The 17,439-nt window shown below is 46.2% G+C and overlaps 2 protein-coding genes across 5 annotated transcripts; one reads left to right on the top strand and one right to left on the bottom strand.

Moving 5' to 3' along the window:
* The first annotated feature begins 688 nt into the window (after positions 1–688).
* LOC118217740 lies at positions 689–4,437 on the top strand. 4 transcript variants are annotated; one of them, XM_035399736.1, is made up of 4 exons: positions 689–981; positions 1,388–1,451; positions 2,715–3,091; positions 3,609–4,437. In XM_035399736.1, the coding sequence occupies exons 2-4, from the start codon at positions 1,419–1,421 to the stop codon at positions 3,850–3,852; spliced, it is 654 nt and encodes a 217-aa protein (XP_035255627.1). In that variant the 5' UTR covers positions 689–981; positions 1,388–1,418; the 3' UTR covers positions 3,853–4,437. The 4 variants fall into 4 exon arrangements, with proteins under 4 accessions (XP_035255627.1, XP_035255629.1, XP_035255628.1 ...); XM_035399738.1 differs by lacking the exon at positions 1,388–1,451 and having other exon boundaries at positions 693–991; XM_035399737.1 differs by lacking the exon at positions 1,388–1,451 and having other exon boundaries at positions 698–981.
* Positions 4,438–9,870: 5,433 nt separating this feature from the next.
* On the bottom strand, positions 9,871–16,854 carry LOC118217683 (phosphatidylinositol 4-kinase type 2-alpha-like). Its single transcript, XM_035399634.1, has 9 exons — positions 16,408–16,854; positions 13,514–13,714; positions 12,964–13,095; positions 12,258–12,411; positions 12,083–12,144; positions 11,740–11,839; positions 11,480–11,613; positions 10,887–10,946; positions 9,871–10,574 (listed from the first exon to the last, which is right to left on the bottom strand). Exons 1-9 carry the CDS (start codon positions 16,744–16,746, stop codon positions 10,413–10,415), a joined length of 1,344 nt encoding a protein of 447 aa, XP_035255525.1. The 5' UTR covers positions 16,747–16,854; the 3' UTR covers positions 9,871–10,412.
* Positions 16,855–17,439: the final 585 nt, after the last annotated feature.

Genomic DNA, 17,439 nt, shown 5'->3' with positions numbered 1-17,439 from the left:
TGGAGAGCACATTTTCTGCAAGTATAATTTGGATTACTGTTTATGCGTGCAGTACAGTAGTAAGCCTTTAATTCTTCGTAGCATAACATTTTCTTGTCGCAACTGCAATTCTCTGACCGCTGCTTAGCGATGGCTTGTTACACTTGGAGAACTGAAATTAAGGTTGGAGCAAAGCTCTGATGCCCAGCAACTGCCCCACCACCGAAGTCTGAGGACCCTTGTTCTGGAAAATGTCCTTGATCAAGTTAGAACCGGTTCTGGTTAAACTTCAGAACTATTAATGTACCGTATCACTTAAATATTTCAGTATCTTCTCACAGGGCTTCAATCATCGCAGTTTGTACAAAAATTCAAAGCGGTGTACTCCAAAGGTAGTGCCGTGTAGCTGCACTGATGGCACCACTCTAAGATAAAAAGGTTTATTCTAACTCAAGTATGAGATGAAGTTCAGTTCATTTTCAGCAACCTGAGTCTGAACCCAGCAGTAATGAGTGAACATGCACATGCTGCGATACCGTGTGTCCTCTGACGTGACACTTGCTGATGTAATGCTGTGTTATGCAAATCATCACGTATGGACGAACAGAGTCAGCTAAACCCGTTTCTCTCGCTCATTTAACAAATCCATCACAGTCCGCATAGGGCCCGGGCATTGACGTCAATGGATTACGTCTTGACAAAATATGTGGCCGGGAAGGCGCGGTCAACTAACCACGCCTCCGAATGGCCTTATTGGCCAGAAAAGGCGGCGCCCCGCCTTAGGAGCGGAGACAACTCTTTAGACACGACCTCTGAATGGCCACTGACATGCGGCAAGATTGCATCGCCGCTGCAAGAATCACGTTCTTCGGCCGTTTGAAAGAGGTTGGCATAAAGTCTCTCAGGGCTCTGGTGTACCTGATACATCGTGAAAACGGCAACTAATCATGTTGTGATGCACAATTTGAAATACTGAGAGAGCGTCGACCGTCTTCGCAGAGGGTAAGAAAATGTATGGGAGTTATTTTCCATAACTAAAGGATGTGTCTGAACTTGATATTTGAATGAACACAACGTTGTTTTTTGACTGTTCATCTTAGCCACCGATGTGACTCATCAGTATCGCTAATTAGACATCTTCTGTGAGTCATTGTCAGTGGATAGCCTTCAACTGAACGCAACAAGCGAAACGCGCATCTTGTCTAGCATTTATACCGACTGCTTTTGCAATACGGCTATCCTCAAATAGATACAGAAACCATGTTCGCAATGTTTAAGTTACTGCCTTGTCCGGACAGACATCGTATTACTGTGGTATTGATCGTGCCAGTTGTTATTTATTCACATAGCGTTTGCTTCATTCCAAATGTGCAGTTTTCTTGGTGTAGTACTTCTAGTTTTCCAACAGTGTGTATTCAGAAGAATGAACAGAAGTGCGTATGTCAAAGTGTTTCCAGGATAAATGTGTTCAGGTAATCTTAACTTTTTTGATGAACTTCTGCTTTATCTGAGAAATTAAGGATAGATCTTTTAGGGCCATGGTGACATTTGAAATCGTGTAAATTGTCTGGAATATTAGGGTACGTTGTCAAAGGGCTTAATTGTATAAAGGGAAGTGTGTTAAAACCCTCTGAATGTCCACTGAGTAAGAAAGTCTTAAAAAGCTGAGAGGTGAGGACAGCCAGGCATAAAACATATTGCCTTATAGTGAGAATTAGCCACAGAGAGCAGGTGGAAAACCTTTAGTAGAGGGAAGCAAGGCAGTATCAACCACAAGGAAATTTCAACCATACCACACCCTCGGTGCCAATGTTATGTTTTCCTTCATTGGAACACTGCGCCATTATTTGAATAAGGATTAAAGAGCAGTGTACAGTTTTTCGGCCATTTTATGTTCATTAAGACCTGACTGTGTGTGTTCTCTTGTGTGTGTGTGTGGGAAAAAGCAGACGGACCCTTGTTCACAAGCATCTGGACAGCGATGGGTTTTGAATCCCAGTTTCACTTCCTCTTTCCTGTATTTAGTCTTAAATAGTCATGTCAGAAGCCGGCACCTCGTGTTCATTGGTTCCTGTGGCCGTCTCTCCTAATGGAGCCCGCGCAGAAGACCGAGCAGCGGCCTGGCTTTGAATGCGGTGGTCCTGTGATCACCTCTAATCAGGGGACAGCAAGAGGACAGAGAACCACGGTTACCTTTGACCTGAGTTCAGTGACTGTGCTCAGACCAATAATGTTCAGTGATTGGGCTACAGTTTCAAACATTGACCTGAGTTCAGTGACAGTGCTTAGACCAATGATGTTCAGTGATTGGGCTACAGTGTCAGTCATTGACCTGAGTTCTGTGGCAGTGCTTAGACCAGTAATGTTCAGTGATTGGATACAGTTTCAAACATTGACCTGAGTTCAGTGACAGTGCTTAGACCAATAATGTTCAGTGATTGGATACAGTTTCAAACATTGACCTGAGTTCAGTGACCGTGCTTAGACCAATAATGTTCAGTGATCGGATGCAGTGTCAATCATTGACCTGAGTTCAGTGACCGTGCTTAGACCAATAATGTTCAGTGATCGGATGCAGTGTCAATCATTGACCTGAGTTCAGTGACAGTGCTTAGACCAATAATGTTCAGTGATTGGGATACTGTGTCAGTCACTGACCTGAGTTCAGTGACATTGCTTAGACCCATGATAATGACAGGTGCAGGTACTGTGACTGTGTGAGCTTGCACTTACAGGCCCCAGGGGTGGGTCCCATGGTGAAGGTGCTGAAGACACCCCCCTTGGGAAAGATGGAGGCTCCAGCCACGCCCTCGCCGTCAACCGCGGCAGGTCCGTCCCAGCCGTGGCCCCTGGGGGAGCGCCGCGGCCGGAAATCCGGCTCCTCCCACATCTTCCGGGGCGTGAGCCTGCAGCAGCTGCGGGGGCTGTTCCGCACGGCGGGGGACCAGCATGCCGAGCGGCGGGCGGAGCTGGTGTGGGGGCAGGGCGACGCTGCCAAGCTGGCGCAGGCCCTGATTGGCCTGCGGACGCAGAGGAGGCGGAGCAGGCTGCGAGCTGAGGTCACCAGGGAGGCCCCTGGACCCGCGTGGCTCGCTGAGTTCGGACATCTCAGGTGAGAGACTCCGCCCCCTTCAGCATCCCACCAATAGGGTAAGGGAGAAGGGGCAGAAGTCCAACCCGGCAAAACATATCAGAATTTTGTGATGGGGCTGCTGGGAAATGTAGTCATTGTTAGCTTCTTTTTTTTTCACTTGAGACAGGCCCCTCCCCCTTCAGCATCACACCAACAGTAAGAGCTTTGGGTATGCCAGTGCACCCCAGTTTATTACCTCCTTGTGGTGGTTTAGTAGTGATTGCACTAGAAATGCATTTGAAAATGGGCCCCCAAGCAGGCACCCCACTTTGATCAGACTGGACTGTAATAATGTAGAGTAGCACGAGAGCAACATATTAACTTTTACAGGTGTATATTTACTGACACACAGCAGGTGAAGTATCTTTCTGGACAGTGTAGCAGGAGTCTCAGGCAGGATTTGAACCTGCAGTCCTATTGTGCATTATTTTTGCCATGCAGATTCATGAGGAATGCAGGGTTAAATCTTTTTTTTTTTTCATTTCCATGTTTTTAGGATAAATGAGGGTGTGTTGAGCAGCCCAAATGAAGACAGCATTGTGGAGAGGGAAACAGAACAGGACAGAACAGACCTGCAGGGGGCAGCGGAGAGCCAGGGGGAAACTGCAACCGCGGACCACCCCGCCAGCTCAGAGCGGCCCCAGGCCACGCCCAAGGGGCGTCTGTGGGGCGGGGCTGGGTCACGGAAACAGGGAGGGGAGAGGAACTCTGAACGCTACCTCCACCGAATCTTACACTGACAGGACAGTGCACCCCCTGGCCTAGCAGATTCTACAAACTAACCAGACCGTTCCTACATCCCTTCAGTACTCCCACTCACTTAGGTACGGGAGGCTCTGGTCAGTTCCAGGTGTTTACGGTGCTTCCAATAGTCTATTGTCCATTGTGTTGTCCTTCATCACACTCCTTGATATATTTTTAAAACCAATTTTAATGTGTTGGGAATCAGTTGAACAGAAAGGAGACTGAAGATTCCATGTTAAGAGTACAAAGTTGAGTATCTGGTATGTCTATGACATCTAGGACTCCACCTCCACCAGGACTGACGGTGACAGACGGGACAGTGGAAAATTTTCTTTTGCTTTTCCTCACTAAGTGACAGATTCATTTATTAACAATTCTAGAAGTAGTTTATGTTGAACTGGGTACAAAAACCTTTTTGCTATCAGATGACAGATGTAGACGAGCCAATGTACTGTAGAAAAAAAAAAAGTGTTCTTATGAAATCATTTGTTTGACCGTTGGTTTTAACTTATAGAATTGTTTATAGAAAACTAGAGCCTCTTAAATAATAATATTAGAGTAATTCCAATAAATAATTGAAACTAAAATGGGTGTATATTGACTTCACTTTCCAAAGTGTCCTTCTTTAGGGAAAAAAAATAAACAAACAGTCCCTGTGTGTTACGTTGGCGAAGCTGGCGGACAGAGTGAACTCTGGGAATGTTCCTCAGCCTGTGACCGCAGGGAAGCAGCAGGGTGTGAAAATGGCGGTTTTGTGACGCGACTGGTGCCTCCCAAACGTCTCCTCGGTGTGACCCTCGATGTTTTGGTTTGAGTTTTGGAATGGCGGCCCTCTGAGACTCGAGCGGCCTTACGGACGTCCCGCGCTTTCCCGTCACGCGGCCTCGAGCGAACTTTCAGCGTCATCACAGCACATCGCTGAATATCACACAGCTTCTCTCGCCAAATACAGCCCCCCTCTGAACTCCAGAGCTTCTCTCACCAAAATACAGTCCCTCTGAACTCCAGAGCTTCTCTCACCAAAATACAGTCCCTCTGAACCCCAGAGCTTCTCTCGCCAAATACAGTCCCCCTGAACCCTAGAGCTTCTCTCACCAAAATACAGTCCCTCTGAACTCTAGAGCCTCTCTCACCAAATACAATCCTCTTCTCTTTCAAAAATCCGCAAGGGTTTCACAGCCTACGCAAAAAAAAGAAGAATTCTTCTGGAACAGTGATTCTCTTTCTTCAAGAGTTATGTTTCCAATGAGTTTGGACACAGCAGGGAAAACTGGAATCTAGAGTGTTCCAGAGAGGATGGTCCAGCTCTTATCAGCTTGTTATGTCTAAAGCTGAGATGGCCAAGGCTTTTGTCCTTGACCGTACATACATAGTAGATACACAGCTGGCGTCTTCCGGGAGTCATCATTGGAATTAACAGATATTTGCAGAATGCGCTACGTGCATATTGTCCCTCGGTTAAGGTTTGGCACGGGGCCCGGCGTGTTTTCACTGACAGTTTGGCAAGCCGAACATTCAACTAGATTTGAAGAGGAAAAAGAGCAATGCTCTTTACGGCTTCAAAGAAATGTGCCAGTGACAGGTGTTCATAGGAAAGAGGGATGACATGAACGTCCTGCAAAAATCCAAAGTGAATTCCAGGCCGCTCTCTCGCCTGGGATTTCTCCTGGATATTCAAGGAGGTTCTTTTGGTTTCAATAGAGCTGACTGTTTATCGATGGCCTAACTGCACTGTGTGAACTTGTGACCATACTCGCAAACTGAATCAGACTGCTTGGAGGGGTGATTCATACTTTGAAAAGCTTGTCATTGACAGGCTCACAATCCTTTCAATACATTTATGGCGGGACATTTTGAAACTGAGCAGATGAAATTTCAAAAGCATTACTTCGGTTTCCCACTGCTGAAGGATACACTGTGTACTTTAATCGAAGGAGCCTGGACTATACACCAACTGACACAGGACAAAAACTATGGCCTGTTTTAGTTTTCATCTACTGGACTTATTTCTCTGAAAAAGTTTCATCGGTGCACAACGGCCTACAATTCTTAATTTATGTATCTAGAAATATTAATGAACTTTCTTGTAATAGCAATTTAGTAGCAATTAAAGTGAGATTCTCAGTAGATTTTGCAGTTGGACAGCATTGCTGCAGTTATACCACTTGAGGGCTAACGGGTCAACAAAGCACTTATCAAAGGTTAACTTTTCTCATTTGGTTCTCCTGTAGATCTGGGGCCTGTATCACAAAGCAGGGTTACTGAGTTAGCTGGGTAACTGTAACTGCACCAAATACAACCCGGAACAGCTCTCTCTACTTCAGTCCATGCTCCAGATTTTGGAGGGTTCTGGGTTTTTCACTCAGTGATTTAGCAATCCTGCTTCATGATACAGTGCCCCGGGGTTGGTTCTGAAGGTCCACTGTGTATGCTGGTTTGTGTCACAGCAATTCAGAGGATACAGGAGAACCCCATCCTGTAAGCTGCCGAGTTTTCAGAACACATTGTCAAGGACATGAAACTGGTCATGCGGATTGCTTCAGAATCACAGGATCGCTTGTGTTAATATTCTGTGTTATGGAAAGAAAAGAAAAAAAAACTGAAATTCTGCCAAGGGAACAGCCTGGGATCACAGTAAACACAGGTAAACAACATGGATTGCATTTCATCACGCCAAGTGGCTCTGTCATTTCTTCCATATGGGAATGACTTTAAAGAACTCCACCCAGAATATAATTTAACATGTGGGTCCTCACTTTAACAGTAATGTATTGGTCATTTAATTTCTAATGTAAGTATTCTCATAGAATATAATAATGTAATGTCCCACCCCAGCAATGATGTCACTTGGTTAATAATGCCTCTCCTCTCCCCTCCCCATTTCAGAGAACAGATTCAGAAAATTTAGCAAAGGCTGAGAAAAAAGACACAAAACTTGTAGATGTGTCTTAAATGTTATAAATTTGAAAGACAGATAAAACAATATTTGCATTGGCATTAAACTGGTTAAAAAGTATAAAAACAAATTACATTTGTAACAAAGAAAATATGAAGCTATGAAGTTAATGGTTTTGCTCATTCTAAAAAAACAAGCAGTAATTGTGTTTTGGAATTTATTTGTAATAATTTTAAAGAATTAATAATATAAATTGTAATTTCTGTGCCCTGTATAAAACGCATCACTGGACTTCCATCTTTCCAAGGTAGTGTAATATCAGCATGATGTCCCAGAACTGAAGTACGGCACAGATAGTCCCAATAAAGTCCTGCTGTTGTTCTCCTCACAGCAGGATCAGGAAGTGTGCCTGTTACGCACCCATCTCCGTATTTCCCAATCCACAGCACCCTCTTGTGGAAAGCCAAGAAACTTCAGCCTAGAACATCTGGCAGCCCGCTTACATTCTATTCAGCTTCGGAACGCCTCGGGGTTACCAACGAACCAGCAGGACACAGACAGCTCTCTGCGTCACGGGCATTATAAATGTGCAGTTTCTGGGTTTCCGCGCAGAGACTTTAAATGCAAACTAAGTGGAATATGTGTCACTTGTCCCACCGCGGCTGAGGATCGTTCGACAACTAGCTGAAGCATTCCCGACCACAAAATATAATCAGCGAGGTTCGGAAAGATTCTACCGTAAAAGACGGAAATTATAACTGCCGTCAAAGGCCTCCTTCCTGGCGAATTTCAATGTTCAAAATAATTAGAACGCTACGCTCACCAACAGCAAGCGCTACCAGGCAACGGACTGTCTGAGAACAAACTGGCCAAGAAGGGGCTAATTCTACATAGCCCTGGAATTGTGAGTCATATTAAATAAACACAAATGTCTCTTGTTCTATACAATATTCTATTTTTGTCTTTGATTCTTCCAATGAATGGCAATTTATGATGTAAATAGTCCATAAAAAATCATATTAAATATAAAAAATGAGGAGACATTTTAATAGTGTAGTACAGTAAATATGTAGTTGTATTTCCTTTTTTAAAATACATTACATACAAATTATACAGTGCATTGTCAGAACAATACATTTTAGGTCAGTTTGGTAGTTACAGCAGTACATACTAATCAGAAAGAAAATCCATTTCATGAAAAAAACTGAAGAAACAGGGGAGACGGTGAGAAATGCCCTCTTTTCAGACACCCTCCCCACTTCTCCCATGGACTAGTCCAGGCTTCTTGACCAAGCACAAATTCAGCCACAGTTCTCTTGGCTGTCCAGGTAAGGTCCAGCACATGCCCGCTGACTGCAGACAGTTTGCAAAGATACTCAAGGATAAAGTGTGAACTCGTCAGCGCCCCCTAGCCTTAAAGACTGTCAAAGCATTCAACAGAATGAGCTGCAAATGAGATGGGAAGGGTGCACTTTGAATCTGTGCAAGACATTAAAACCCATCCACACACAACTTTGTATGCACTCTCTTGTTTAAAATTGTCCCACACCAGCAGCATCTCCCAAGATGAAACTGTCGGTCACTGTGGATAAGAGACCGCTGAATTAAATTACAAACACTTTGCAGTTTGAACAGCTGCAACATGATAATCTGCATGGCTAATTCTGTGCCTGTTTACAAAGCGTAAACCACCAGTTTATTTTACAGAAGTGCTTTAAAGTACACAGGCCAGGGGTGCACAGTTTTAGCTACATTGGGCACGGGGGCAGACCCTGCTTTTAGCCTAGCATAAAACACACAATGCGGCTACTGAACCAATCATGCTCTTCCGTTCAGACCTTGATTAGGGCGATTGAGAACACCCTGAATGGGAGATGGTTACCGCCCTTACTGTGCTGAAAGAGAGACACCAGCAGAGGAGCCCCCTTGAGGATGAGACCGGAACTGCAAAGGCATGCAGAAAAAGAGCCACCCACTCAGCAGCACCCCAAATACAACCGCCTCAAATTGCATCCAGGGCAACAGTCTGAAACTGAGGTAAACTTAACGATGAGCGTTCCTCTCATTACCGGAGCCTGAAATTCAGGAAAGCGACAGAAACGAAACTTTAAAAGGAAACCCCAGGAAGGCTCAGGTTGGACAGAGCGAGGAGACAGAGCAAAAGGCAGGTTTATAAAAGCACTCCTGGGATTTCACCTCCTCAGGGCAGCCCACAGAACCCTGCCTTTCCCATTAAAATTTTTTGGACATGCCGATGCTTATATGGACAGGAGCCTGGTCTTCAGACTCTTCACTGCCAAAACCTTACTTTTATTTCAAAATCGAAAGTACAGAGTGACTCACCTTTACCTGCAACATTCTGTGGTCTCCACTCCTGTTCAGTTCTCTCAGAATGGCTTTTGCTTCAAATAAATCTGTTACGCTATATTACAATATATACGTGTGCATGTGAATGTGTGCGCACAATATTATTATATTCATTACATTATTATATATATATACATATATGTTTATATACATATTCATATATTATGTGCACATGCTTGTGAGTGTGTGTGAATATATATATGCCTGCACCTGTGTCTATGTATGTACATGTATTTTACACATCTATGAATATATATATATATACATATATATATATGCATGTATACATACACATGCAGGCATATATATACACACACACACGCTCACACACACACAGGCACACTCGCGTGAACACACATACACGTTTAAAACAGAGCAGAATAAACCCATACTCTAATCCCACACCAGTTCATTTCTCACAGGGTGGATTTTCAGTTTTCTCAGACGTACTGCTCTGGCCCAACACCTTCTGCGTTTTAAACGGGTGTGTGGCTTCCATCTCTCCCGTGGGAACAGGAACGTCACAGCGTACGTCGACAGTCCGCGAGCCAATCAGAGTCGCCGGGCAGGGGGCACAAAATGGCGAACGTGGTGAGAACTGGTCCAGTTTCAAAAGCGCCAACCGGAAACCGTGACAGTGTTGCATCAGCACGATGGGAGCCAAAGGGGCGGAGCTATTGCAAGCACTGTACCAAAAAGCGGAGGGGGGGTAGGGGGGGTTTCTGGGGGGGTGGTTGTCTCTCAGTTCAAGCTTTCAGGTCCTGTCCTGTCAAATGATGAAGGCTCTCAAATGAGAGGTTTGGAGCTCCCCAAATCGCTGGTCCCAATCTTCACTTCTCCTCACAGGAAGTATGTGGGGGGGGAGACAGACCCCCCTGCCCATTCCCGGCTACATTGGTACGGTCCATTCCATAAACATTCGTTTGCATGGTAACGGGGAGGGGGGGGGGGGGACGCCACCAGGAATGTAAACAGGCCCTGTCAATCACAGGGAAAAATGACAAGAAGTGTGTGTATTGTGGGGAAAGGGGGAGGGGCAGTGACTGGGAGTGTGAGATGGGCAGCCAATCAGAAGCCGTACTTGGGTACTCTCCCCGCCCCCTAGCCCTTCAGAAAGCAGAAGGCACCAAAAAAAAAATCGAGGGAGGGTTGGCCCTGCGCTCCACGCCGCCACCCTCTCTTCATCCAACGCCGCCGCACGTTTTCACCATCCCGGCGCCCGAAAACTCCCCGTTTGAGTACGTTCCAGTCTGCGGTACGCTCGCACCCGACCCCTCGCCGCGCCGCGCGGCTCTACCACCAGGAGAAGAAGGGGCGTCGGCTCTGGAAGCTCTGCGTGTACGACTCGCTGTTGGCGCGCTGGGGGGCCCTCGCCGACTCCACGGTCACCGGCGGCATCTGCACCAGCTGCAGCGGAGAATTCCCCTCCTTCAGCGCCTGGCTCAGGTTCAGGATCTGAAACGGCCGCAAATCAGCCTCAGCGTCAGACAGGAACACGGCTGAGGCACAATCAACAATCAGCCTCAGCGTCAGACAGGAACACAGCTGAGGCACAATCAGCCACAGCGTCAGACAGGAACACAGCTGAGGCACAATCAACAATCAGCTTCAGACAGGAACACAGCTGAGGCACAATCAGCCTCAGCGTCAGACAGGAACACAGCTGAGGCACCACAGCACACACACGCACACACACACAGGAACACAGCTGAGGCACCACAGCACACACACACACGCGCACACACACACACACGCTTCCCTGCTCACCTGCCCTCTCATCACAGAGATCTGTCTGTGGAACTGGCCCCTGTCAAAACCAGGATCTTTCTGAAAGGGGAACACAAATGCACACACATACATGTACATGTAAGGTTTATCTAGTTAATTATTAAATAGCAATAATCATTATTATCCCAATCCTGATTAGCCTGATCTTGGACCTGCACACCCATTTGGATATGAGACAAAACAAACTGACAGCTGAGTAACTCTGAGAACTTGGAAAGCCATTTTATCATTATTATCATTTACCTTCATCATTGCTTTCATCACACAAGCTAAGCTAACTCTCCCTGAGCTTCACTTCAATGTATTTTACTATTTCAGGTATCAGTGATGAAACAGTGAGGCTTCACAAACCCCATAATGGGTGGGGCTACAATGAAACATCAATCACTGACTTGCTTGAGCCAAAAGATTTTGCCGTCTTACAGCACAAGACAGTGTTTTGGTTTAAATTTGTGTCACTCCTAGCAAACAACCCTTTTTGGGGGTAGGGGCACCCTAGGGGCACCCTCCTGCCCCTACCTGCAGGAGCTTTAAAAATAAAACCTGGTCCCTTTCCTTAACTACGTAATCACCTTGAACAGCTCGTAGAGGTCTTCCTCCAGGTCCTTGATGAAGTTGGGGTCCGAGAATTTGGGCAAGACGAGGTCCTTGATTTCCTGAGAGAAGGGCACTTTGGCCTGAGCCAGCCAGGCCCAATAGAACGGATCTGTGGGTGAGAACAAGAGACAACCAATCAGGCATCGTCCCGTGGCTGTGAATACTTCTGCCCGCCCCTATTCTGACTTGGCAACTTTGGGAATTTTGGGAATTCACCGAATGGAAGTGTACTCACAAGCTCTCCAGGAGTCCGGGTGCTTCAGGGGGAAAGCTAAACCGTTATCTATGGCCGCTAGCTTGATAATGGGCTCCTTCACCATCACCCAGTCTGTGTCCTGCCAAAGGAAGAGGAGATGCAGGAGTTACACAGAGTTACTGTCCGTCCTGAGACTGGACCATGGAGGACTGCGGTTTTCACATTTTACATGCGGTTGCATTTGGTGTAAATCCTGCTCCAAGGCCAGTTTTGATCCAATGCTAAGCGCACTCAAAATTAAAATGTCACTCAAATGTGGTTGACCCCAAAAAAGGATCTTGAGCATTTTCAGCCCTAGCGCCAGCCGTCAACATCAACTCACCCTGGCCTCCCCAGCATCCATTGGAAGGTCGTATTTTAACAACCAGTTGTCATTCCCTCGATCTGCAGGACAGAAAGACTTTCTTAAAATCAAAACATTTTTTTAAACGTAGCTCAAATTCTCCTTCGAAGCACAGTTTGTTCTCCGTGCCACCGGAGGGCGCCCACGAGCTCACCTGTGTTTCTGATGATGTAATCCAGCACCACGAGTCTTTCGAACTGCAGCTGCAGCTGCCTGTTGGTGTTTTCGGGCAGGGGCTCCGCCTCAAATCTGCGCAGCCAGAAGTCCGCGTCCTTGTACCCTTCCACAAACAGCTGGAACGACCCCACCTAGACCAACAGGGACAAACAGCCAGATGAACTACCTCTTTTACAGAAGAATCCTTGTTAAAACACCAGATTCTCATATTTCTTTAAAAAAAACTGTGTAGATCCATACCTTAAGGACAGTGCTGATATGTTTAATATTGCTTATTGCTGTTGATAATTAGACTCACTACACTCATTACCTGAGATAAATGTTTCAACTTTTTTATTAAATTAATGAATTTGCTGGTGCAAATTATCCACAATTTTGCCCTCATCTTGTTTTTGAAAATTGTATAATGATTACATTTTTGATCACAAAAATCCATCTCCCCTCAAGATAATCATTGCTGAACCCAACAAAAGCACTGAATTAGTGTCAGAGCTCTCTCTCTAAAGCAGAGCGAGTCGCTTGTGAATTTTGGGGAAAAACTCCACTTGACAGGACAGGTGGCTATAACAGTGAGACAGCTCCTTTACCCTCTTAACCCTCTTTCTCCTGCTTGCCTTTCTCCACCCTGTTTACTGTGAGGGGGGGGGGGGGGGTTTGGTGAGGGGCACGTCAGGGGGACCTACTTTGGGCGGAAGCCCTATCCGGTGGAAACACTGGCCCACTTTGGGCACCTTCTCCAGGGCCAGCCTCTTGCCCCTAGACTTCACCCGGTCGATGGCGCTGTAGTTAAACGTTTCACTGGACAGATAGACAACCTGAGAGAGAGAGACAAAGAGAGAGAGAAAGAGACAGTGAGTGGGAGAGAGAGAGACAGAGAAAGAGGGAGAGACAGTGAGTGGGAGAGAAAGAGAGGGAGAGAGAGAAAGTGAGTGGGATAAAGCAAATTGAATTGAATTGAATTGAGTGGGAGAGAAAGAGAGGGAGAGAGCAACAGACAGTGAGCAGGAGAGAGAGAGAGAGGGAGAGAGTAGGATACTCTTCAGATTACTTTTTTTTTATTTTATAAGATTTGCTCTAATTAAATATTTTTACCTATTATATCTGATCACAGTAAAGATGCACTTACTCATTTTCGCCATTGTGTGAGTCAGTGAGTGAGTGAGTCAGTCAGTCAGTCAGTCAGTCATGACACCACAACGCATGCAGCGAGCAGCACTGGACCCCAGACCTCACCTTGGTTCTGGGGACGATGTTGAGCTCCAGCTTCTGGTCCACCAGGCTGGCCCCGGCCTCGGACAGGTAGCCCTGGTTCAGCACCAGGCAGTCCCGCCCGAAGCAGCAGGGGCAGCACAGCTTCTGCAGCCACTTGGTCCACTTGGGGTTGAGCTGACCGTACGGCTCCTCGTTCTTGGGCTTGAACACCCCGATGACCTTCTGCAGGAAGCGCAAAAAAAAAAAAAAAACCAGCAAAATTACAGAGAGTTACGCTGGAGATCTGGGCGATTCTCATCAAGGGAATTTGAGCTGATTTGACTTCCACACGGAAGAAAACAAGATCAGCCGCTATCAATACCGTCCCTGGGAATCTACAGTGTAGGTAGAGGAAAAACTCTCGCCAAACTAGCTTTGTCACCCAGGGAGCCGTCTTTTGATCAAATCAGACATTTTATATCACTTTAAAGCACAGCGTTAATTTTCACTTTCTATTTCATAACTCCAGAACAGCGCAGAAGGCGGGAGAAGAGGGGACAGGAAGTCTCCACTGACAGGAAGTCTCCACCGTCAGGAGCACCGCTGACGTCTGGCGAAGGCCCTCGCCACACTCTGCAGTTCATCCTGCCAGTTGACCAGCGACCCGGGGGGGGGGGGGAGCCATTACGGCTCATCAAAGAGAGCAGCCATTATGGCTCAAGGGGGGCATTCTGCGGAGGGCTAACTGCGTGGAATTGGAACGGTCTGAGACCCATTACATCAATGAGATTAGCATAAGTTCCCTCACATGACCGGCTCTGAAGCTCCACGAGCCTGATCAAGCCCGTTTACAGGACCGCACTGTAAACCGCCCCCACTGTCCCCTTCTACCTCGTAATGACCGCTAAGGAGGTAACATTTTTCACCCCCTCGGCCTTAAAAGAGCGTAAATAAACAACGCAGAAACACTCCAGTAATCTTTTTATTGCATCTACATACGGGGACATGATGTAACACAGGTGTGGCAGCAGCATCGGGAGATCTGTGCAAAAATGACTAGGCCAGAGGTGGCCAACCCAGGTCCTGGAAAGCCACAGAGCCTGACGGTTTTTGTTTTCACCTCAAATACAACAACGACTTTAGACCCAAGAGACCAAGAGAGGTGATTAATTAATCAAGCAAGTGGCCGAGTAACAACAAAACCCAGCGGACCCTGCGGTTCTGCAGGATCTGGCTTTGCCACCCCTGGGCTAGGTGACTGTACCACGGGCACACGGCAGCCATTTTAATAGGAGCCCCTGCCATGTGCCTGACTGAAAAGGTGCAGCTATGGGCGTCGCAGCCACAAAAGGAAGTGCAGCAGGTATGTGGCAGATCTCACAGGCATGTGAGCAATGCTGCCAGCGCACATAACCGAACCCTCACAGATCCACAAGGCCTCAGCTGTGTCTACGGCAGCAGAAACACAGCCAGGGCTGATCCGTTTCGGGATTTCACACCAACTCCTGCCCTTAATTATTCACTCAGTCCCAGTCATTTATTTGACATTTACATTGATAAAGTGGTAGACCGCACACGGCCTTGGTTCGATAACGTTTTACTGCGGTCTGATACTGGAGTGAATTCACATGGAAGAATGCAGCTTTATTATAACTGGCCGGATCAAAAAAGTTGCATAAAGCCAGCCATCCACCAGGACCGGAGTTTCAGACCTGGGACACATTCTAGTGAGGGGCCCAGGGAGATTCTGCCACAGTCTCACTCCACAGTGGGCGGAGCTGCCACTCAGCCACAGGGGGCGGAGTCACAGAGAGTGCTTAGTGTCCTGGCCACCCTTCTGGCCACACTTCTCCAGGTCAGGCTTTAGGTGGAGTCGCAGTGATCAGAGTTCAGTAACAGGTAAGGGAGTGCTGTACCTGTGTTTGGCACAGAGAAGCCAGATTGCACCTCATCAGTAAGGCCTGGTGTGCTTCATTTACATAACCAAATCAGACTATCATACTTAAACATCATCAAGGCTTGCTTGTAATCTGTCAAGGAGCATCTTACAATAGAATTGCACGTACGTAGGCCGACATAAGATTACATTTAGGGCCCGATTTAATAAGACCTTTAGCATGTGCAAGACCTTTAAGTACAGGCAAAACCGACAAGACCAATGATTGGTCGTGGTATTTGTTTTGCACCCATCATTGGTTGTGTCATTAGTTTTGCGTGTGCTAAAAGGTTTTGCACGATCTGAATGTATCGGGCACTTAACCGTTCCAAGAATTGCAGCCTATTTGTTTACGTCGATGTTACTTACATCCAAGACGATGACTAGGGCTACAGACCTCATTCTATTTTGGTGGTTTTCACTGTGAAAAACACTTTTAAACGAGTGTGATTAAAGTTGAAAACAGGTGTGGCCAGGACTGTCAGTTGCATAACAAACCGACTAAGCGCTGTCACATTATAAAATTACACGGTTGCAGTGTGAATTCCGATGTCTTACAGTGAGTGACACAATGGTATGTTAAAAGCGAAAGCGTTTTTTCAAAGTTCTGTTCTGTTCTAATGCTGTCTACCATTCTGATTTATTTCCTCCTTAAATCGGCTGCAGATGTCTTACATTAAACACATTAGGCTACGTCGTTTAAATAGATATATTTTTCTTAGATTGAGACATTCGTGGAGGAACCACAATGTCATCACATGAAATCAAGGGAATATCAACTAACATCAAATCAGGGCCTGAAGGTTGCTGCATCATGGTAGTTCGGTTGATGTTTCAAGTCGTTCTGCCACTACTAGGTAATCAAACCGTTTTCAAAAGAACCCTTATCCAAAAAAGGCCCGGAAACTATGACACATCGTAATCCCAATACTATGTTAATCCCAACATGTCAATTGGCCTTCTTAGAAGTAATCAATGCAACAATAACAAAAACTCTCACCATCTGCGAATCTTTGACGAAATAGCTGCCACTGGAACCTTGGTAAATTCTTTCAGGGAAAATCTCCTCCTCAATGGCTCGCTCTGCTTTTCGGATGATCTCCCTGAACTCTGGATCTTCGGGGAAGTCGTTCCTGTCGTGGTCGCGCGGAGAGTTTCCTCGGTCCCGGTCAAGCAGCGGCTGTCGCTCTCGGCTGCGTCCGGGGCTGCCAGCCGGGACCCGGACCACTGTGCCCGGCGTCCCTTCAAAACCGCCCCGCGGACTTGTGGGCTCGGTAGCGCAGTAGCTAAGGTCGGAGGAATCCCGGAGAGGGGAAACCAGGGGGCTAGTTTCGTCCATTCCGGAGAAATAGTACAAATACGTTGCTAAAACAGCGTAAACAATCCACAGAACAAGGTGTAAAGTGCCCAATGTTCGCCTGTGTGGAGATCTCCAACAAACAGATCAGCTGACTGTCAGCTTCCGGAAAATAGCCCTCCCACCAAACAAACTCATTCACTACTGGGTACCAATCGTTTTAAAGTCCCGCCCATCCGAAGCGCAATGCCCGTTGCCATTGGCTACAAACCTGGCCTCATTATTATATGAGTTGCCTCACAGTTTGCTAAACGCTCAGAATGTTGGGTTTACGGAAGTGTCCTGTCATGCTTTGTCCTCAAGCAAGTAATCTGTGGCCTGATTAAATAATTCCATTATCTTTTGATGCAGGAATTTTCATGTTGAAAATTGATTGACCAATTAACCATTTATACCGTATATATGAATGCTAATATTTTAACATTCACAGTTCTTAATATTGTGATTTGCTGCTGATGTAAAAATGTGTAAAGAAAAAAAAACCCCTCATTATTATTATTTTTCATTGCATGCTTCACAAGTCTTGGCTTCGCTTACTGCATCTCAACAGTAAAATCAAAACTTGCATGGCAACACAGCAACTCTTGCTTTGGCCAAATGAATGAAAAAAATCTAGGACATTTAATTTATAGGTCTTCATAAATGTTGCTTTCACAACAGTTTGGATTTTGGCAA

The sequence above is a fragment of the Anguilla anguilla genome, chromosome 18 (assembly GCF_013347855.1).
Source record: "Anguilla anguilla isolate fAngAng1 chromosome 18, fAngAng1.pri, whole genome shotgun sequence".
NCBI lineage: Eukaryota > Metazoa > Chordata > Actinopteri > Anguilliformes > Anguillidae > Anguilla > Anguilla anguilla.
Note: the sequence above shows the minus strand (reverse complement) of the source record. Positions and strands in the feature narration are given on the sequence as shown.

Excerpts from the sequence above, each read along its gene's own strand:
- LOC118217740 (XM_035399736.1), top strand. The coding sequence starts at position 1,419 with ATGTCAAAGTGTTTCCAGGATAAATGTGTTCAG. Across the intron at positions 1,452-2,714 it reads TCCAGGATAAATGTGTTCAG|GCCCCAGGGGTGGGTCCCAT; the intron begins GTAATCTTAACT and ends TTGCACTTACAG. Across the intron at positions 3,092-3,608 it reads GCTGAGTTCGGACATCTCAG|GATAAATGAGGGTGTGTTGA; the intron begins GTGAGAGACTCC and ends CCATGTTTTTAG.
- LOC118217683 (XM_035399634.1), bottom strand. The coding sequence starts at position 16,746 with ATGGACGAAACTAGCCCCCTGGTTTCCCCTCTCCGGGATTCCTCCGAC. Across the intron at positions 12,412-12,963 it reads GGATAGGGCTTCCGCCCAAA|GTGGGGTCGTTCCAGCTGTT; the intron begins GTAGGTCCCCCT and ends CTGTTGGTCTAG. Across the intron at positions 10,947-11,479 it reads ACCTCTACGAGCTGTTCAAG|AAAGATCCTGGTTTTGACAG; the intron begins GTGATTACGTAG and ends TTCCCCTTTCAG.